The 22348-nt window shown below is 51.3% G+C and overlaps 1 protein-coding gene across 1 annotated transcript in view; it reads left to right on the top strand.

The window, feature by feature from the left end:
- The first annotated feature begins 2843 nt into the window (after positions 1 to 2843).
- The window catches only part of GRIK3 (glutamate ionotropic receptor kainate type subunit 3), a 239098-nt gene continuing 219593 nt past the window's right edge, over positions 2844 to 22348 (top strand). The window contains exon 1 of the mRNA XM_008968480.4: positions 2844 to 3365. Coding sequence (XP_008966728.2) covers positions 3251 to 3365 — 115 coding nt within the window. The 5' untranslated portion in view covers positions 2844 to 3250. The remainder of the gene's footprint in view (positions 3366 to 22348) is intronic.

Genomic DNA, 22348 nt, shown 5'->3' on the forward strand with positions numbered 1-22348 from the left:
GGAGGGAGAGAGGGAGGGAAGGGGAATGGAGGGAAGAAAGAAAGGTCACATACCAGCGATGTGACTTTGGACCTCTTACTTAACCCCTCTGAGGCTCAGTCTTCATCTGTAAAATGGATTTGTTATTTTAAACAAAGATCTTATCGCAGTGGGTGTGGAGAGGAAGAGGTGAAGTGATGCGTGTAAGGTAGTGAATATATTGTCTGGAACATAAAAACATGTAATAAATACTAGGGGTCATTATGGGGATCGTTGCTGCTGTTTCTGTTCTTGCAATGCATCCCACCCTCCCCTAGACCGGGAGGGAACACGCTGCTGTTAGTTTTGGGGAAACCTCTGTGTCACAAAATGGCTCGCAGCCAGGTCAAGAAAAAGGCTCAGTCCCAGGCTGGCGATGGCAGCTTCCCTCTGGCCCCAACTTGGAAGGCAGGGTTCCAGCTGCCTTCCAAGTCCAGTGACTGGGCCCCACAGCCTCTGCAGCTGGGAGGCTCTTTCCCACCGCAGCCCTACGTGGCAGCAGAAAAAAGCCTCGATCCGCAGCGTGCTGGGTAACTCCCGCCCACTCTGGGATGCAGGAGGAGCAGGCCCAGCCTGTGCTGCTTCCCTGGGGCGCCGAGGGGGCTCGCAGGTGACAGAGCCACACTCTCACCCTCTGGGGGCCTCAGCATCCCCCTCTGCCTTCCTCCCTTCGCGTTTCTAGCACCACTTTCATGCTAGCTTTTTTGGAGGCTGCTGCTTCTCCTCCTGCTCCCCTCCCCTTATCCCTCCCTTCCACTGGCCTTGGATCTGCTCCCTCCTGGGAGCCACACCTCTACCTTTCTGCTGCTTCTGTTTCTCTGCCAAGCCACTTGCAGGCTGCCTGCAGGACAACCCAGGCAGAATTAGCATCCAGGCACTCCCCTTGCCTGTCCCCAAACCAGTCTTTGGCAATGCCGTTTTAGCCCTGTGTCCTTTGCCTCAAGTTCAGGTCCCTTTCCGTTTGTCTATCAGCGCACCGGAATTTTCTTCCTTAGAGAACAGCTAGGCCTTTTGGTTCCTTGGGGAAACCAAACCTGTTGCAGAAGCTGATAGGCAGGCGATGGGGAGGGGTGTGCGTCCCCAAGGAAGGGACTCCCCCAGCTATATCCGGGAGGCCGCGCCCTCTGCTGCCCTCTCCTGCACTTCCTCCTTACTGGTCCACTGGAGCCCTTACTTTTTATCAAGAGGTGGCAGCTGCTGCTTCCCTAGCTTTGGTCTGCGTGTCCTTCCCTCCGATCCCTCCGGCAACATTTTCCAGTGGCTGCTTTGGAAACCAGCCGCTCCTGCTCCAGGGCGAGGGAGGCCCAACTTTGGCAGAGACAGACACTCAGTAACCTCCGTTTGTTTGCTGGATTTTTGAGGATGTCCTCAGGACGGGCGCACCCCTCTGTGTTCTTTTGTGAGGAGCCCAGGGAGTCTCTCCTCCTCCCACAGCCACAGTGGCCTCCACCTCAGGAGGGAGGGCGTCCCTTCCTAATTGGCAGGATTGGCCACACTGAGATATTCACATCCCCACACAATGCCACGGGCCTCTGCACCCAGACAGGGAGGGGAAAAAAGAGGGAAATTAACAGGCGGGTGAGAGCTCGGCTCATAGAATATTTGTAAGAAAATTAAAGATTTGCTCTTCAGATGTTGGGGGCCATACTCTTACCAGACAGCTGGCAAATGGGAAAGATTGGAAATGATAGAATAGATCAAATTATTTAAATGAGAAAAATAAATTCACACACAGCCTAGCCGCTGCCCGGTGACAGATCCGTTTATTTATCTACTGTATCGGCACCGCTTTGTCTCTGTCAAAAAGGTCATTAAACTCGCCTGAGTAATTCTCAGCCTCCTGCTCCAGCCTCGCTCCACAGCCTTTCCCTTCCCTCACACCCAGCGCCACTTGAAAAAAAATTATTATTGCTAATAAACAACGTTGTTTTTCTTTTTAACCCCTTTAGCTTGCTCCCCCACGGATCCTACTCCATCCCACGACAAATTACAGTTTCTCTTTATTCTTTCTCAGGAGAATGAGGGAGGGGGCACCAGCCCCTCCTGCACAGTTACGGGAGAGGGCTGAGAGGGAGCGGGCCCGGCGCCCACGCCCCCCTACATCTAAGGCGTGAGCGGTCTTCCTCCTCCGCAGCCCCAGGACCTGTGCGCGGTCAAGTCCAGCTTCCCACAGCAGGGGGTCTGACTTGGGCTCTCCCACCTCTACCAACTCCCGCAGCTCCCCTGGCCCAGCGTAGACAATTCGCTTCGAATTCTGCCTCTCCGAACCCCCAGCCCCAACTCTGCTGCCAGGAGGAATGGGGTTGGGGAGGGAAGCCGGTTCCCGGGTCAGTCTCCCGCTGCCACCGCCGTCCAGCCAGCGCCCGCCGCGTGGGAGCCGCGAGGCCAGACTCCGCAGACGGCGGGCTCCTGGTCTCGCTGCTCCCGGCGGGCGCGTCTCCTCCAGCTGGTCCGGCCGCTGGGCTGCCGCCGTCTCCCAGCTCGCGGTGCCAGCTCTCGCGCTCCACGCCTGGCTCCCGGGCTCCGTGCCCTCGCAGTAGAAGGGACTGGGGCCGGCGGGGCGGGTGGGGACGTCTGGGAAGCGAGGAGAGTCCTCGTTCTCCGGGCGTCCCCCTACACTGGGGCCAGGGTCCCCTTCCCCGCCCCCCGCGCAGGTGTGAGCGCGCGAGTGTGCGCCTCGGCGAGTGTGAGTGTGAAGTGTGTGTGCGCGGGGGAGTGCGCGGAGGGAGCGCGGGCGGCGGGCGGCGCGGTAGGCGGGAGGCAGGGCGCAGGGGAGGGGGCTGGGAGGGAGAGTGTGCGCGCGTGCAACTCCACTCCGGGGCTTTGTGCGAGCCCGGGCGATAGCATCGGCGGCGGCTGGAGGAGGAGCGGCCGGAGACGCGTGCAGCCCGCCCGCCAGCGCCCGGCAGCCGGGGCAGGTGGGAGCCCGCGCGGGAGCCGAGCCGACGCGAGTCGGAGCCGGAGCCGAGTCCGAGCGGAGTCCGGGCGGAGCCCAGGAGACTCGCTCGCGGGCAGCCCGTGGGCGGCAGCCAGGCGGGGCGGGCGCCGGCGGGGCGGCCCCCCAGTAAGATGTGCGCGGCGCCGCGGGGCGCCCCCCACTCGCAGCGGCGCTCGGGAGCCGGGCGGCTGGGCCAGGCGGCGCCTTCGGGGCTGCTGCGCGCCCGCGCCTAGAGCTGCCGCCCCAGGGAGCCCGCCACGGCCGCGCCCCGGGCACGCTCGGCGGCGCCCAACGATGACCGCTCCCTGGCGGCGCCTCCGGAGTCTGGTTTGGGAATACTGGGCCGGGCTCCTCGTGTGCGCCTTCTGGATCCCGGACTCGCGCGGGATGCCCCACGTCATCCGGATCGGTAAGCGCTCCCTGGAGCCGGGGGTCTCCGTGCGCCCGGGCGGGGGCGGGAATGGGGGGGCCTCCCAACGCGTTCCGGAGAGATTTTCCTAACCTCTCTCCGAGCTGCTGAGCCGATCGGTGACCACCAGGAGCTCGTCCCTGTGAGGACAAAGTTCCACAGTCGGGGTCACGGGCCTTACTTATTGGGGAGGAGGCCGCCGGGCCGCAGTGGGCGAGGGGCCCTTGGCGCGCTCCTGGGAGGTCAGACCTGGCAGAGTGTGGCGAAGGTTTCCAGTGCGATCCCGAGTCGAGGGCGCATTTCGCGGTGACTGCCAGCATGAACCGCAGCCGACCGAGTTCTGCGATCGGGCTTCTCCGCAGAGTGGGGACCCTGGGGAAGGCGCCAACTTCTCTCCTCTGCCCACCTCACTCCCCGCGGGCCCTTCGTCCCCACCTCTGGCATAGCTCGAGCAGCCGCAGCGAGGTCGCAGGGCACAGATTCGCATGACGAGGGCAGCCGGTCTTCTCTCCTGGTGGTCGCCCTTGGCCTCGGTGGTACCGGTTCAGCCCCATGCCATGGGGCGGGGGTTGGGGGAGCAGGACCCCGCTGCCCGCTGCGGCTGGTCCCTCGGGGCCAAGGCCTCTCTCCCGCCTGGGGCAGTGCAGGTAGAGGGAAGGGACGATGGAGGCCGCCCAGCGCGGCCCGGGCAGGCGGCCCAGGGACGCCAGCGGTTTTTAAAGTTAGCCCGAATTCCTCCGCAGCTGGCGGCGGCTGGCGGGGCTGCGCGCGGCTTTCCGGGGCTCCGGCTTCTCCGCGTCTCTTCTCGCCCGAGACTCTTACTCCGGGCTTTAACTTTGTTGTGGCCGCCCAAGGCATCCTGCAGGCCTGAGCTCCGCGCATGTCCTGGGCCGACGACCGGCAGGGCTGGGCCTGGCCGGGCTAAGACGGAGCCTCCATCACCGCAGGCCCTGCGCCTGCCACCAGGCCGGACACCTGGGCCGCCTGGGTTCACTCGGCGCCAGCACCAGCGCCTGGCACCAGGCGAGCCGGACTCCGCCGAGCCACGGCCACCTTCCTCCTCTACAGCTCTTCTTCAGGGCGGACCTTGGGCTGCCAGCGGCGTGAAAGAGGTGCCGGAACCGGTGTCGGGCTTGGTTTCCGTACTTGAGATTTTCCTAGGAGGCGGTCAGAAACCCAGCGGGTGGGTATCCTCCTGGGCGGCCGCCCGGGAGCCGGACCCTCTTGAACACCATCTGGATGGGGCAGAGCACAGTCCTCAGCTCTGCCCACGCTGAGATCTTTCGGTCCATGCCCAGGACCCTGGCAGGCAAACACCAGCACCGGAGGCAGAGGAGGCCAGGCACGGGAGGGGACTCTGGGGACAGCCCTTATGGTCAGGCTTAACCCTTTGCAGCCCAGCCTGGTTGCTCCTGACAACCGAAATGTCTTCTATCTCTGTGCCTTTGCCTGCCCCAAGCCCAGCCTGGCACCATTACAGGGGCAGGAAGCCCCCCTCCCCCCCAGTAATGGACCAGCACTTCCTTTATTCCCTGTCTCCTTCCCTCTGCTTTTTTGGGGGCCTGCGTCGTAGGGTGTCCTTGGGGAAAAAGGTGGGGGGACTGAGAGGGTGCTATTTGCCCATCGCACGGATTGCAGTTCCCTTTTCCTTGATCCTTCTTCCACAGGGGTGGGATGGGTGTGCTCCCAGCCCAGCCTCAGGGATGGAAGTCTTTGGAGGCCCAGAAGGACAGGCTACCGTAAGGGCAGCCTCAGAGGGATAAGCTGGGAAGGCGCAGGATGATGTATCCTTACTGTGAAATTGAATGGGTTAGGGAGTTCCTCCCAGCCCTTAGGAAGAGCATCCCCAAGCCTGCCCGCCCTTTCTTGGGTTCAGCGTGTAATAATGAAATTAAAGGATGGCAGAGCCCTCCTCTCTTCTAATCTTCTTCGTATTAAGCCCCAGGATTAATTAGCGTGTCAGCCCAGGTCATTTATATCCAAGAGCCCTGCCCCATTTGATTCTCAGCCCATGGACTGGGGTGTTGTGCCTGCGCCAAACGTGACCGCCAGAGCTGTGCCAGTTTGGGCGGAGGATGGGAGGACTCTGAGGCCTCTGGAGACTCCTGGGGAGCTGAGTTTCTGTCCTTCTGAGCCCCTGCTTGAACCCCAGCTGGAGCCAGGGAGCTACAGTGGACATGGACAGAAAGAGCGAGAGAGAGAGAGAGAGAGAATCTCATGCTAAAATCCAAACACACCACCTTGGCTGGGCCCAGTGCCCTCTCCCTTTTCCCATCACCCCCATCCCTGGGATCTCAGGGTTCTGGCTGGGGCTTTAAGAATTGAGGCCCTCTGGAGTGTGCTAGGTGCTTCTGATTCTCAAGACTGGCACCTGAGCCAGCTGAGCTTGGAGCTGAATGCTTCTCCAGCAGCCAGGCATCGCCAAGCACCAGCCCGGAGAGGGCTTTCTTGCAGGTGCCAGAGGGGCTCTCTGGGCTGAGGAGCATCGTACCCACCCCCTCTCTTTGTGCCTCTTTTGGGGGCTGAAATTTCCTCTTAGACAAGGAGATGGATAGCTCAGCAGTGTGACAGAGTGTTCAAACAATCCGTCTTGAATAGATGAATTGCATTGCTCTGTCTTTTTGTAATTGTGTCTATCAGAAGGAGAGGTCAAGGCATTGATTGCTTGGATGGTTTGCAAGTAACAAAAGAGAGTGAGGGAGAGAGCAAGGGAGAGAGAATGATTGGATTGTAGTCTGTGAGAAAAAATGATCATTGATTATTTTATGTGAATATGTGGAAGATGTATTCTATGTATGATTATCAAATGTTGTGCATTGAAGGTTTTCAAGCCATATTGTTTGGCATTTTATTATTATTATCATCGTTATTATTGTTTGGGTGAATCCCAGTCTTAACTTATGGAAGGCAGTTTAATGCATAGATTCTCTCAGCCAAACGGGCTTCAGTGACCTCCCGTGGGGACCTGAATTTCCAGGTTACCTGACCCCAAATCTGTAGTGGAGGGGCTGCTGGACTTGGAGCCAGGAGGTCTGGGTTTTCTGCTGCATCTGCCACCAGTTTGTTGGGCCATTTCCATCAAATCACACCTCTCCCTGGCACCCCAGGCCTCAGTTTCTCCATCTGTAAACTATTTGGTTGGCCTTAATGGTTGGTATGTTCTGTGGTTTCAAAGTTCCCTTTAGTGCAGGCTGGCGGGCACTGTTATGCCATTGTAGGTTTCATGGTTAGTTCTCTCCTCATGTTATGGGCATATGTAGGATTGAGGGCCAGCCTGGAATTTGAAAAGGGAACTAGACAGTGGTGGCAGCAGCTGGGGAAGCCTGGCCAGCTCTTCTGTGTGTTGAGGAGCTCAAGTGGATGGTGGCGATCTCCAGCCAGCCAGTGGGGAGGTTTGAAGCCAAATGACTGCAGAGACATAAAGCAGGTGTGTGGGGGGGAGGGGGTGGGGGGCGGGGAAAAGGAAGGGTTGGCCCAGCTCTGGACTCTGAGCATCTACAGATAGAACAGAACTGAGCTGCAAGGTCCTGAGTTTCCTGAATGTACAGGGGCTCAGCAGGCAACAGCAGCCGATCCCTGGGGAGAGACGCCCCCTCCCTCAGAGTTCCCAAACCGGCCTCATCTGTAACTCCTATGACTGGTTCACCCAAATTATCCTAAACATTCATCTCTTGAGTTTGGGAGCCGCTGTGTATAAAACAATGAGAAATTTCTCACAGTGACTGGTGATGCGCTGAAACATCGCTGCCTTGTAGGAGCAGACAGCAGCTGAATGAAGATCAATAGGGTTTTCCCCCCTGGAAGTAAATAGCTTCAGACAAGACCTGGGAGTGGCCCGCGGGGCCTTAGAGAGCATTAACATGAGGAATTTCTACCTCCACTTTTCAGCCCAGCTGCTGCTGTTAGCCCCAGCTTTCCTCCTTCTCAACTGGAGTTTAATTTTCTTCCTGATGCCTGCCTCGCACTTCGCTAAACAGTCTTTTGACGTCAGAATGACCTAGGGTCTTTAGAGGTGGTTTATGCAAGGTGAGCCAGGCACCCTGGCCTCACTAGGCTCTTCCAAGGTCACCTGCATCCTCCTGTAGCTGGCAGGATGGCTGACCTCAGAAGTCCAGCTCATGTGCTGTTTTCAAAGGGCTTTGCAGGATGGCTCTTTATCCCCGACCCCTCCAGAAATGCAAGCTGCCTCCGACCACTCCAGAAATGCAAGCTGCCTAGTGGCTTTTAGGATCCTTTGTGGGGCTGTAAGCCTTCCTGAATCCCCACGTTCCCACAGGCACTCTGTGCCTGTCCCAGGAAACAGTCCCCTCCATGGGGGAGGAAGCACAGATGCCCCCGTGGGCTGTGGAACTACCCCTCCTCTTGAGAGAAGTATAAGGCCATATGCAGGACAGACTGCAGGCCTGCTTGGTGAAGGGGGTTCTTTTAGCAGGAGACCTGTTTGATCTCAGTGACTGGGACTGTGTTTCTGGTCTGCTGAGGTGGCGCCTCCTCTACTTGCCACAGCAGCTGCCCCTGTCTCTTCCTCGCAGCTGCAGCCTGGCTTGCCTTGCTTGCTCAGGACCTTCCAGAGGGAACTGAAACAGCGGGTGCTTCACTCCACTGGGCAGCACGGAGAGGAACTGGGGGACTCTGCACACCCCGCCTGGCAACAGAGAGGACCAATGTTGTAGGAGCAGGGCCCTCATTGAGGCTAGCACCCAGCAGGCACTCGCTTGTCCTCCAGAGGCCAGTGTGGTAGGGCTGCAGCTCTGGGAAGACAGATGCACTAAGGGCCTGCCTGGTATGGAAACGGAGCTGATGCGGATGGGGCTGGCGCCTTGGCCTTGGGCTTGATTCCTGGAATCGCTCTTCTCCCAGGTGCTGATTCTCCAGCAGCAGCACCAGAGGGCAGTGTGCCTGTGCTGAGACGGCCACCGCAGTGTCTTCTGCCTGGGGCCCCACCTGGGTCTGGAGCAAAATCAAAATAATGAAACAACAATGACAACAACCATACGATGGCTCCAATTTATTGTGCAATTATTAGCCACTAAGCACTGTGCCAAATGCTTTTCAAACAATGACTCATAGTGTGGGTAAATAGTAAGTGCTCAATAAATGGAGCCACAGGGCTCTTCTCTTCATCTTAGGTAGCCTTCACAACCTACAGACATTATCCCATTTTACAGGTGAGGGAACTAAGCTTGGTGGCGTCACTTGTCCAAGATCGCACAGCCAGTGAGTGGTAGAAGTGGGATAAGAAGTATGGTGTGCCTGCCTCTGGATCCCATGCATTTAGCTGGCTGTGCCATCTGGAGATGGCAAGAAACAGTTTTTAAGGGGCTGAATGCGGTGCCCCTACCCCCACTCCCCATTCTGGTTGCTGAGTGAGTCTCACTGGCTGGGCTATGTTGGTCCTCCTCTGGGAGGATGGCCATCTGGGCTCTACCACTCTGAATTCCACTAGCACTAGTTTTCAGTGTCAGACTGGCCTTGCTGATGAGCTGTGTGGCAGATTTGCCTCCTCCAGGGCCCAGGTGTGGATGGTCTTTCCCAGCCTTCCTACCAACACACATCCTTCCATGTACTACATCCCACATTGTCCTGGCTTCTGGACTCTGCTTGAGGCTTTAATCTAAGCCCTAAATAAAGGACGGACTCACCCTTGGGTGAGGCCAGTTCACCTACAGGGATCCCACTGTTCTGGGGTCTGTAGTCTACATGTCCCCATTGGAACCACCAGGCTGTCCTCAAAGACATTGTCAAAGCCTTGAGGAAACCCAAGGGCCTCGTGTCTGTGTCTCCTTCACCTCCATCCTCCTCACCCAGGGACCTGGAAAGAGAAGGTGGTTGGAGAATTAGCTGTCTTTGTTATTCCTTCCTTCCCTCACTTCCCTTTTTCCTTCCTCAGTCCTGTTCCTTCTTGCCAACATCCCTTCAAGGCTAATAGGTTTTTATGGTCGTTTTATTTTTAAGCAAGAGTCACATCCTGACCTTCTAAATTGGGCCTGCTGCCTCTGGGTCCTGGAATATGTGTTGCTGTGTCACAGACACCGTGGGTTGGGCATGGGGACCTGGATGCAAGAGTCTTCCTAATCCACCATTCCGTCTACAAGAGCAAAGGCAAACCCAGACTTACCCTTCTCTGTCTGCAGTATTCCTTCTCCCATGGGGCCAGGGGAGCCTGGGATAATGGTGGCTGCCAGGGACTGAGCTGTTCTGGAAGTGAGGGGAAGCTGCACTGCCCAAAGTCACTACAAAGGTGACAGATTTGAGACAGGCATGGTCAGAAGGGTTATGTTACTTTCCAGGGCCTCCATTTCCCCATCTGTAAAATGGGGATGATACTGCCCATTGGGTTAAATACGTGTGACGTCTTTTCAAAAAAGCTTACATGCTGTCCACAGTTGAGCGTTTCTTTTTGCCCTTGGAGGAGTCTGTGCACAGGGCTGGGTGTAGGGTGATGCTAGGGAGACCTCCAGGGAGCTGACTCTAAGGAGGCCCTCAAATGAGGACCCTTTGCTTGCATGACTGACCATGAGAGGGGGCGCCTCCTTAAATCCTGGCCCTGACCCAGCATCTGAATTTGCTTCTGGAGTATGCTTTTCCTCCCACTTATCTTTGTGCTCCAGAGACAAATCCTAATTGAGCATGATTTGGAGAGATGAGACCAAATTGAGGGCCAGGGGACTGGGTTTGAGGACAACAGGTTGTTCAGATTTTCTTTTGTTTCTCATAGCCACATTTCATAGCAGCCATGCCCCTAGAGCCGCCTGCCCTTCCTTCCTTTGTTTTATTTCCTTTGGAAATTGCCTCCAGGGTCCACACTGCCTCTCCCTAGTCACAGCTCAGCTGCCCAGGTCCTTCTCCTTGCTTCCTTTGACCTTTATGCCTTGTTTACTAACAGTATTGACCTTGACCATGGTTTTCTGGGGGTGAGTCGGTGTCTAGGCTTTCTCTAATGCATGTGCATTGTGCCTCCCCCACTAGACAAGGAGCTACCCAAGGGTGTCTCAGGCCATCTCTCCCCCATCACTTCCAAGAAACAGAATGATTTTTTTTGGAGTCAATAATATATTTCATTGATTCTAAGATGGGATTTTTTTTTCACATTTTCATATCTCTGACATCAGCTCGTGTCTCACATGTCATGTCTAAGTTTACTTGCAGTATTTTTTCTTTCTTGGCACTCCAAGAAAGAATGGCATGTCTTGGGTCTGATGAAATGTGGTGGATCTATTTTTGAACGTGAGTCCAATGTGTACTTGCTGTGTGACCTTGGGGAAGTCACCGCACCTCTGAGCTTCCATTTCCTCATCTATAAAATAGAAGTATTAACGTTAGGTTGAACCATGTGCAGCTATTGTTGACCTACAAAAATCTTGTGGTTGACCCTTACAGTATTGTCTGCATAGCGTTATTGTGAGGATTAAAGGAGATAAAGTATGTAAAGCTCTTTGCATAGTGCCCGATGCTTAATAAATTTTAGGAGAAAAAAGAGAGTTCCCCAAGGGTGGGGCCACATCTCCACCGACTCTGAGCTCTGAGGCTGTCTGCATCTCATGTGCCCTTGGCTTTGTGCTAACCCCTAGTGCCCCATACTCCATGCAGCCTCGTACGTGGCATATGCCCATCGCTAACACACCCATGGGCCCCGCACTGGAGTTGGTGAGCCTAGCAGTCTGTACCAATTATTCACTGTGATAGGGAGCAACAGAGGTACCCTTTCTTGGATGCTCATAATGTCAGCTCCCAGACACCGCCTGGCCCATTATTTATGGGGTGCTTGTTCTTCCCTGATTTTGCAGCATTTTGATTAAAATGCATTTTGCATATGTTCAGAGCTGGGAAGACCCTGGTTATGGGATGTTCTTAAGGGGCTGGTCCAGAGAGTCTTGATCAGCCCTTCTCAGATGGGGAGTACAATCTCACCTCCTGGGCAGGCCACTGGAGACTAGAGAGGGTCTGAGGCTAGAGGCCCTAGGGGATAGACACTTTAGCTCTCCTAGAAGACAGCAGGTAATGAGGACAGAGGCAAAAGGCAGGGAGGAGAGAGTCCCCATGGTGATCATACAGATCGGAGATAATGAAATGGAGTGAGATCCTGGGGGAGTGGTGGTTTCAACTCCAAATTCTTTGGTGCCATGCTGAATGGTAGTTAAGGATAGCAGAGTGGGGGAAAGCAGCAAGAAGGAACTAAGATTCTGGTTTGTATTAAAAGGGTTCCAATTCATGGGAGACAATTAAGTCTTGTGCTATTAAAGGGACTGATGCAGACAGGCTGCCGATGGAAGGGGGTTTATAGAGTTCTCAGAACAACTGCAGGGGTGAGCTCTTTAAATATGGGAATGAGGGAGACTTCTGCAAAGCCTTTCTGCATCTGCTTTGCAGAACTGAAATATGCTATTCCAAAAAGCTGCCCAATTGGGTGGAAAAGCAGGAGCGGGGAGCCAAGGACTTTCCAGGGCTCCAGGCATCACATTTCCTGTCTATGGTGAAGAATCAAATAATCTAGACTGAAAAGAACCCCGGGGGTCATTCTAGGCCTCTGGTTCTCAAATATTAGCATGTGCCAGAATCACCCAAAGCACTCATTAAGCTGCAGATTGCTGGGCCCCATCCGCAGAGCTTCTGATTCCGTGGGTGTGGGGTGAGGCCTGAGTGCTTGCCTTTTTAACAGTTTCCCAGATCATGATGATGCCGCTCATCTGGGAGCCACACTTTGAGAACTGCTGTTCTAGGTCAATGGAGGACCCCACTACATACAGGTGGATAGCCAGTCTCTGATTGAATGCCACCTGTAATGGGAAGCTCACCAATTTTAGGCCCCATCCATTCTTTACTGCAGATGTTTTGCCCATGCTAATCTTTGTTGCAAATTTTCCTCTAAAAAGCTAACATGTGTCTCCCTGCAGTTCTAGGAGGGCAATATAACTGGGGTCTGAGTGTGGGTTTGAAATTCCTCTGTCTGAGTTTCAACTCTTGATCCCTTCCCTCCTGGCTGTGTGACTTTGGGTAAGTCACTTACTTTCTCTAAGTCTAGATTTCCTTACCTGTAAAATGAGAATAATAGCAGATTTCACCTCATGAAATTATTGTGAGAATTAACATGCCTGGCAAAAACGAAGCTCTCAATGCATTTAGCTCTCAATCTAATCTTGAGGATAAGCTCATAGATTCTAAGATCTAACAGCCTGAGATTGAAGGCTGCCTCCCTCACTTCCCACCTGTGTAATCTTGAGCAAACTCTTTTTTTTTTTTTTTTTTTTTTTTTGAGATGGAGTCTTGCTCTGTTGCCCAGGCTGGAGTGCAGTGGCACAATCTCACCTCACTGCAACCTCCACTTCCTGGGTTCAAGCAATTCTCCTGCCTCAGCCTCCTGAGGAGCTGGCACTACAGGCGCCTGCCACCATGCCTGGCTAATTTTTCTATTTTTAGTAGAGATGGGGTTTCACCATATTGGCCAGGCTGGTCGAACTCCTTACCTTGTGATCTGCCCGCTTCAGCTTCCCAAGAGCAAAGTATTTAATATCTCAAAATAATAATAATAATAATAATAATAATAGTTGTACCTGCCTCACAGGGTTTTTGTGAGGATTGAATGAGTTAATGCATATGAAGTGCTTAGAACACAGCTGTGGTAAGCACTCAATACATGTTGTCTATTATTCCTACTATTATGATCACCATGCCCACTGACTCTGGCTTGAGTTTGTTCCCTGTCCTACACTAGAGCTCTGCAGAAACACAAAGGCATTTATGTCTTCAGACTAAAGAAGCTTAATTCCTCCAGCATGGCATCAAAAGATGACCACAGTGCTACTTATTTATTGAAACCAGTAAGATCATCACCTCCTCAGATCTCAGCTTTGGTGTCTAGTTATACAACCCCAGATTGTTTCAGGCTTTTTAGCAGCCATTTCAGTCTGTTGATTTATCCTAAGCTGGTGTTCTCATGAGATACATGAGATCTTTTCCACAAGTATTGCTGCTGATCTATAACTTTTCTTATCCTCCCTTTAGTAGTTGATCTTTTGAGCCTAAAGGCAGAACCTATCATTTATCTCCCAGTAAGTTCTATCATTGAACCTTCAGGCAGTTATTCTTACTCATTGTTTCTGGACCACCAGAGCCTATTACCATGTCTCCATGCTTGGAAAGCAGGTATGGATTACACCCTCTTCTAACCCCTGCCTCCCTCCTGGGGTCTGTGGTAGAGAGGTTAAGTGGTTATTAGCCTATAGTATGGTTGGGGTTGGGAATCACTGTTCTGAATAGTGAAGCTTTTGGGGATTCCCATTCTGATGTCTCGCATGCTTCCTGCCATCTGAGCCTGGGATAAACATATCCTCCCTCCCTTCAGCCAGGTCTGCCATAAACACATTAAAAAGGAAATGAGCAATGTCAGAGTCTGATGGCTTTATTCAAATGGTCTTGGATCCACTATCCTACACTTTAACGAGCTTCAGAATTCCACTGGCTTCCTTATGCCCTCAGGCCCTTTATGATCTGCCATGGTTGGCATCTCTGGACTCATAGACTGTCCCTCCTTGCTTCACCCTCTCTGATCCACTGCATTGAACATCTAAGTCCCCAGAAGGCACTGTGCTTTCCCCCACACTCTGGGACTCTGCACTGGATTTCCTTTTTTCTTTCCTTTTTCTTTCTTTCTTTCTTTTTTTTTTTTTTTTGAGATAGAGTCTCACTCTGTTGCTTAGGCTGGAGTGCAGTGGTGTGATCTCAGCTCACCACAACCTCTGCCTCCTGGGTTCAAGTGATTCTCCTGCCTCAGCCTCCCAAGTAGCTGGGACTACAGGTGCATGCCACCATGCCTGGCTCATTTTTGTATTTTTAGTACAGATGGGGTTTCACCATGTTGGCCAGGCTGGTCTCGAACTCCTGACCTCGTGATCTGCCCACCATGGCCTCCCAAAGTGCTCAGATTACAGACGTGAGCCACTGCGCCCGGCCGGCACTCTATTTCTTTCTGGCCAACTTCTACTCATACTAAGGTTTCAATGAACATGTCTTTTCCTCCAGGAAGCATTTCTCAACCTCCATCCCCTTCTGAGTCCCACAGCACCCTCTACTTTTCCTGTTGTAGCACTTGCTGTATTATAATTCTTAGTTACTTTAGAGATAAGTGCTGTACCGGCATGGGCCATAGCCAGGTTGTTCACCACTTAATCCAGTGCTTCTAGCACAGTGCAGGACTCCTAGTAGATAATTAATAAATATTTGTTGAATAAATGAATGCAATGGTGAATATGGTCATTTGAATATAAGTCCACCTAACTGCCCTGGCATGCAGCTCAACACTTTTTCCATTTTGTCAATGAGGATTTTATGAAGGATGTTGTTAGATTCTTCCACGAAGTCAAGATGCTCATGCTGTCTATGGTGGTCTTCTGACACACCAGTTCTGCAACTTTTTCTGTGCCAGGACCTTTTAGATTTAGTCTTTTGGGCAGAGCTGGAATATTTGTGGGAGTGAGCCCTTCTTTCTCAAGCCTAGGATTGGACTTTACATTCATTGTCTTGTTCCTGTCATGATGAATTTCTTGAGAGAGACAAACTGTCTTCTTAAAGAAGAGACTGGAGGAGAGATCACAGTCCTCCTGCCTTTTCTGACCTCACCCCTCTCTCCTTCCCACTTGTCCATCAGCATCTCGGCTGCTCTTTCTGGGAGCTGAACCAAGGAAGAGAACCTCTGCTGTGCTGTCGTTAATAGGCTGAGCACTCAGGACAGCTGTCAGGCAGAACTGTGGCTGGGCCATTGCTCTGCTGCCCATCATAGGGCAGGTCTCTGTCTTTACCACATCACTGGCTCCTGCAAGGATATGTAGACAACTGGTCAACATGACAGCTTGGTGTAAAGCAGAGGTGTTGACAGTTAACCTGGAGATTCAGGCTGTATAGACAGTCAACGGAGGCCATTTAGCCCTGGGAATATATGCATCCTCCACACCAGGTTCTGAGGAAAGTGAGTGTGTGCACATGTTTTTGTGTCCTTGCAGGAGATGACCATATGGAAGTTTGCTTCTCTAGCACAGACTTCTCAAACTGGGGCTCAACAGTCTTTCTTTATCCCAAGCCTGATGAGTGAGTAGTGACTTTCCTTTGTATCAGTGGGGAAACTGAGGACTTAAAGGCTGGTCCCAGTTCCTGACTGACTGGGCTGATCTGTCTACTGTACCAATGTGACTGAGAGTGAGGATGGGGCAGGTTTGCAATGGAGCCCTGAGCTTCCCCTCCTGAACACAACAGAACTGAGCTCTCCCCTGAGGCCAGGCCCCCCCCTTTTCTTGCTTCCCTCCCTGGGGAAACATGACACATCATGAGCAGAAAGAGCCTGTTGCCTACATGACCATTTTTCCTGCCCAGTTTAATAGAGGTGACAGCCGTCTATTTTACTTGTCTCGTAACATTGAATCAGTAAATAAAATATGGGTGAACTCTCAGGTTTAGCTGAATTATGGCTGGTCTATGGGGACTGTGGGCTGGGGGAGAGTTGAGCAAAGAAATTGAATCCTTGTCTTCTTGCAAGAGAAGCAGAGCCTTGCATCTTCCTTCTGGATCCAGGAAATCTTTCAGCACTTGAGGAAGCCAGGCCAGCAAGGTAATCTTGTTTGGTGGTCTCCGAGCCCGTGGAAGAACCAGAACACAAATGGAGGAACCCCAAATGCTGGGGTACAGGAGCACTACCTGTCCCCATTTTTTTTTCTCTCACGGGCTGGGATGCTGAAGACAGAAAAGAGAAAATGACTTGTGTCATGTCCCTTGGTGAGCCATGGGAAAAAAACAGACAACTGTATGGGTCCTCTGACCCTCATCCTATTAAGAAAACCTGATCTACGCTCCTATTCTCTCTCTCTCTGTCTCTCTCTCACAGACACACACACACACAAACACACACACACACACACACTTGCAAATTTGAAGTTTTACATTTGCAGTCTTAAGAGAGCAAAAGAGCCTAGACTTTTCCAATGTGGAAAAACCAACCTGTGAAACACTCTTCCACACTGCGAGAGAAATACAAATTGGATTCATATGTGTTTAGAAGAAGTCATAAATAACAGATGCACCGTGTGGTTCAGCAAGAGCCAGGGAGATTGAGAGTCACCCCAACCTCTGTGTTCAGCACCACGGAGAGCAGCCAGGGCCGGGGGTAGCCGGTGGCGCCATCTGCATGCTGGCTTTTCTAGTATGGGTGGTGTGGTTATTGTAAGGTCTTGCTAAACAGGCATTCTTTTTTTTCAAATGCTATTCCTTTAGAACTCTGGTAGGCTAGTAAGAACTGTTATTTGTTGTTGTTCAAATAGAATAACGCATGGTAAAAGAAAATCAAGGTAATAGATGGAATTTTCTCCTTTTTTTTTTCCTTTCCACATAAATTGTTCTTTAACCTTTGGTGCCTTGTACGGCTTGTCTGCTAGGGAGCAGCAGCAGATGACAAAACGAGTGAGCATTCCATTGTCAAATGTCACACCTGATACCAAGCATCTTGGTTCGGCTTGTCAGCCTCATCTTTCACATCGCATTTTGTAAGTAGGATTGTGTTCTGTATTTTTATCCTGCCAAATGTGATTTCTTAAAAGTATTTTGTGTGTTATTATTTCCTGAGTTGTGGAGACCTGCATACCTATAATAGAGCCATATTTTCTGCTAGTAAATAAAATTATTCCTCATTCAGGTGATGGGAATTAAATGTGTCACAGCTTGGTGGCATTCCCCAAACAACCCCAGCGGTTCCAGGTGCTCTACCACCTGGATGTGTCTGGGAAGGCTTGTGGTGGGGGTGGGCATTGACAAAGCCTCTCCCAGACAGAAAAGTCGTGCCAGGAGTGACCTCAGTGTTTCTCAGAAAAATGGTGCACTTTTATCCATCACTGGGGTATGGAGAGTTGGCTGGGAACACCTGGACTAGAGCTCAAAGGACCAGAGAAGGTGAAGAGTGTTAGAATGATAGAATCAGAGGAATTGTTTCACTTGCCTCTGAGGAATTTGCCTCTGAACAAGAAATGAGGTTTAGGCAAATGGACCCCAAGGATTTAAGAGGTAAGATGGCATCTTGGACGTCACACAGCAAATAGAAAAATCCAGGATGGTCAGGGAGGAAGTGAGCTATGGTAGCTACAAAGTGAGGGCTACTTCAGGGGCTCTGGCTGAAGATTTCTCAGTATGAGGGGATTTGGGGCTTTTTGATGCTCCTGCTTGGATTCGCAGAATCAGAAAAATCTGCTTTGGAAATTGTGGTTATTTTTATGCTGTTTGTAATTTTGTGTTTATTTCCTGTCTTTTTCACATGGGTTCTGGGCTGACTCATTGGTTCACCAAACATTTATGGAGCACCCACTCTGTGTACTGCAGAGTACATAGGGTCAGGGGATTTGCGGGGGCTCCAGGATGCGGGGGCAATGAAACAGCACTCCTGGGCTTGGTGGTATTTGAATGTCCTCATGGTAGGTCCAATTAGGTGACCTTTAGAAATAGCTGTGGTTCCTTGAACATTTCAGTGTGTACAGTTTAGACCAGAGTCTTGCACTTGGCTCTTCCTCATTCCCTGGAGTCCTGGGGAGGAGTAATGAGGCTCAGAGAGATGAAGAGACGAACTGAAAGTTGCACAGTCGAGTTGGCAGGGAGGCTGCATCTCCATTTCACCCTTCACTCCTGCCCTCCTTCCTGCCCTTGCCCCTTCTAAATCAGTTTATCACTTACGTTATTCTGAGAGTGTTCTTTCACCCCTGAGCTGTCACATTTATCTCCCTCCAGGGTTCACTTTGGCCAGTTCCCTGTCTTTTAGCAGAACTGAACCTTAACTTTTCTAGATGGATGGATGCATGTGTAAGTAGGGGGTGAAAGGTAAAGGAAGGGGTTAGTACCCAATTTGTAAGTCTCCAAGGGTCATAGTCTGTCTCCTCTGGTGAGGAAATTCTTCTTTCTGACTAACCCAGATCATTCCTGATGCAGTGTAAATCCATCTCGTCCGTGGATTTTCCTGGACATGGCTGTTCTTGGAGGGTGGGAGGGAACATCTAGCTTGGAAGTCAGTCGCTTAGGGGGCTTTTCTTTCTGGGGTTGCAGCAAAGAGTCTCTCAGGCAATTAAATTGAAATGGCTGTACTTTTGCTCCTGGGGGCCTGGGTAGATTTATAATATTTTCTTTTTTAAAAAAATTGGAGGTTTTTTTTTCATGGAGACAATGATTTACAGAATAATCTATTTCTTTATCTACCTAATACATTGGAGTGATCCATCAATGCAGGCATCAATCTCCCCCTGGGGCTGTGTGAAGGCAGACAGCCTTTGAGCCTGACTCATCTGGCAAAAGGTGGCTTTTTCTACGAGTGACTTTGCTCCCTGATCCTGGATCTGAGGCCTGCGGTTAAGGAGGGTCAGGGGCTCTTCAGCAAAAATATTAATGCTTTCTCCTTATTAGTCTCTGCTCTGCCAGAGAGAAATAAGGTGCAGTAAGCTCTGTCCCCATTGTGCAGTTTATAGAGACAAAGGACCAGAAAGAGTGCTCAGAGACCAGAATTTGGAGGCATGCAGGTGGGAGTGGCCATCTTTAAATCCTCTAAGGGTTTCAGTGTATGAGAAGGAGCAGATCTGGTGTTAAAGGTCCCAGTAGAATCGGGGCCAGTGAGTGATGGTCCAAGAAGGCAGATTTTGATTCAATACCAGCTATCCATATTCAGTGCTTTTTAAAGATTCAGTAAGATGCCTTGGGACCTAGTGGGCTTCCTATTATGGGCCAGATTCTGGTGTTACCAAACCAGGCCTGTTTTGCCCACCGTGCAGTATGCCAATCACTGAGACGATGAGTTTTGCAGCAGAGAAAGGGTTTATTCATGTGGCAGCCAAGCGAGGAGACAGGAAAACAGGTTTCAAATCCACCTTCCCAAAGATGAGGTTTAGGGTTGTTTATGGGATAGAGAAGCAGAGTGGTCTGAAGCATCGGAAAGGTGATTGGGGGTAAGGAGAAGTGAGGCAATCAGTTTCTGCACAAGCGTAGTCAAGCTTCATGGCCCTTCATAGGACAAAGTCTGAAAAAAATGGCAGCATCAGCATGACCTGAGGGTGGAGCTCTTGGCCCTGTGACGTCAAAAGAGGACTCATTACCCATCCATCATTTGTGTAGGTCCAGTTGAAGGGTCAGTGGTCTTACTCAGTTTGAACTGGACAGGAGCAGACTCTAAATTTCTGAAAAACAACTTAGGCAACCGTTAGCATTGTGATCCATACGTCAGAGGTGTTATCTCTAGTGAGGCTGGAGAGAGTCTTTTTAAAAAAAACAGCTAAAAGCAAGCAAAGCTGGCTAAGGTTTGACAAGCCTATTCAAGTTTGCCCTCGGCTTCTCAAGCACAGATTGGCCAGGGGTATTATCAAGGGGCCCTGGATTCCTTTCACTGTGAAATTCTAGGCATGCCCAACTGTGCGGCAAGAGATGCCATAAAAATCCAGGTTTTCCGAGCTCCCTGAAAAGGCCAGTGCCTGCTCCTGGCTATGCAAACTCCAGGAAGGTCAAGCCTGGTAGTGGTTGTGAAGAATACTCTTAAGCTTCTTTTTTATGGTTTTTAGAAATCTTTTTAAAGAAAACAGCTCAACACCTTTTTTTCTTCTTCTTCTTCTTCTTTTTTTAAGAGACAGGGTCTCCCTATGTTGCCCAGGCTGGTCTCAAACTCCTGGGCTCAAGTTATCCTCCCGCCTCGGCCTCCCAGAGTGCTGGAATTACAGGTGTGAGACACCACGCCCAGCCTAGCTCAACACCTTTCTTTTTTTCCTTTTTTTTTTTGAGACAAAGTCTCACTCTGTGTCCCAGGCTGGACTGCAGTGGTGCAACCTCGGCTCACTGCAACCCCCACCTCTAGGTTCAAGCGATCCTCCCCCCTCAGCTGTCCCAAGTAGCTGGGACTATAGGTGTGTGCCATCATACCCAGCTAATTTTTGTACTTTTATTAGAGACAGAGTTTCACCATGTTGGCTAGGTTGGTCTTAAACTCCTGACCTCAGGTGATCCACCCGCCTTGGTCTCCCAAAGTGCTGGGATTACAGGTTTGAGCCACCGCGCCTGGCCCTCAACATCTTTTGATGTCTCACTCTGCTGAAGACTAACCTCTTTGCTTGGAATTCAAGAAATTCTCTTTCTAAACTCTATTTCTGGGTTATGACCCCTTCCACACCCTCATCATTTTAATTTTAATTGGTTTTTTAAGTTGAATCAGCCAACATTCAAAAATTGGGACGTTTCATATGAAATTTTGGGTTTCCAGCTTCTCTTCCCACATTCACATATGCCTCAGTCCCCACCCCTCCTTATAGTCATTTCCTGTTCCAGGGCCAGTCACTGTCCTGCTGCTGCTGTTTTTCTTTCAGTAAAGTTAAGAAGGAAAAGTAAAATTTTTTTATTTTCAGGAGTAAACAAAAGACAAGACTAGGAGGGCCAATTTTTTCAAATTTGTTTCTCTCACCAGCCCTGTTTCACTCTAGGTTTCTGTTGGCCCTGCAGGCATTGAGCCACTGACCTACCACATGGGCAAAGAGCAACTCAGAGGGAGGGATCTTGTCCCACTCCTGTTTATTGTGACGATAACAGCAATTGTTTATTGAGCCCTTTTCCGAGCTCATTTAACCCTAAGGTGAGTCTAATTATTCCCACTTTCCAGATAAGGAATCTGAGCCTTGATGAGGTGAAGGTACCCAGTGGAGTGAGTAAGTGATGGGTGTCACTAAGACTTGAACTCCTGTCTGCCTGACTCCATTGTAATCCCCTGTGTATTCCTACCAGCTGCCCCTAGCAATGCCCACAATTGGCGATTAATAAGTGCCAGACAAGTCAACTTGAATTCCAGAGTCACAGATGGGATGGGGCCAGGTGGGAAATTTCCAACCTTAAAGTGAACAGTGGCACATTTAGGATACTCCTGATTCTTCCTTCCTTCCTTTGGTGCCTGGCTGGGCACAAGCGGCTGCTGTGTGTATCTTGGGTGGCATTACCCAGAGTTCAGTTAACATGTGCTGGGCAGGAAATCTGCTGTGGGTCCATTTTGCGTTACCATGTCTTTGAGGTGCGTGGACATGGTGCAGGCGCCAGAGCTTGGCAGGAGCATTTTAACAACCTCTGTCCTTGTTCGCTCCCTGTAGTCCTCACAGTGGCCGCAGGCCCATCTCTCCAACACAGACCCAGCAACTAATTGGGCCTGGATAACAAACCACACAGACACAAGCCCCTTCGCATTCCCCTCCTGGACTGCAACGTGGGAGGCTTTCCAAAGCTGCCACCTTCTGCTGGGGCGGGAGTTGGGGGAAATGGGGAGAGGCTGACCTGCCCACCCTAGACAGGAACACGGTGCTTGGCACCCTCTCCCTGGCTAGGCTATGGACCTGGGGGCCCCTGTGGCAAGAGTGTGGGCTCTTTGGTGTCAGGAGTCCCCTGTGGACATTGTCAGGAGGTGGCTGCAGAAGGGAGATTTAGTAATGAACAAAGCACTGGCTCCCCAGCCCAGAACAGTGTCTGTAAATCCCACCTTGCTCAAATCCTGAGATTTTATTATTCTGCCAGCCCTTTGGAGCCAGGTGGCAGTGGGAAGCTTCAGATTAATTTGGGAGATGTTTTCTTTGCGGAACCTCCGGCTTTCTAGGCAAGTGGATTAAGTTCTGGATAAAATAAGGGCTCTTACTTTCTTGACATTTGGGGCTGGCTTTGCTTTCCCACCTGCTGGGGTTTACTTTGGGTGTGTGAGTTATCCCCACAGGCTCCCTTTGCTGTCTGCCCCTTGGGGTCTCTGCTTTAGCACATCATCTCCAGGGAGATGTGGCTTTTCCTTTCTCTCCTACCCAAGGTGGACAGAAATATCTTTCCCCATTGCACCAACCAGATAGAATCTGGGCAGAAGTTTCCTAGGCTTCAGAATCTCTTGATGCAGAGATGGGACCAGGATATTCTGACCCTGCTATTTTAACCCCTGAATGAACCAATGTAGGTGAATTCTTATTGAGAGA

This window comes from Pan paniscus, chromosome 1 (assembly GCF_029289425.2).
Source record: "Pan paniscus chromosome 1, NHGRI_mPanPan1-v2.0_pri, whole genome shotgun sequence".
Classification (NCBI taxonomy): domain Eukaryota; kingdom Metazoa; phylum Chordata; class Mammalia; order Primates; family Hominidae; genus Pan; species Pan paniscus.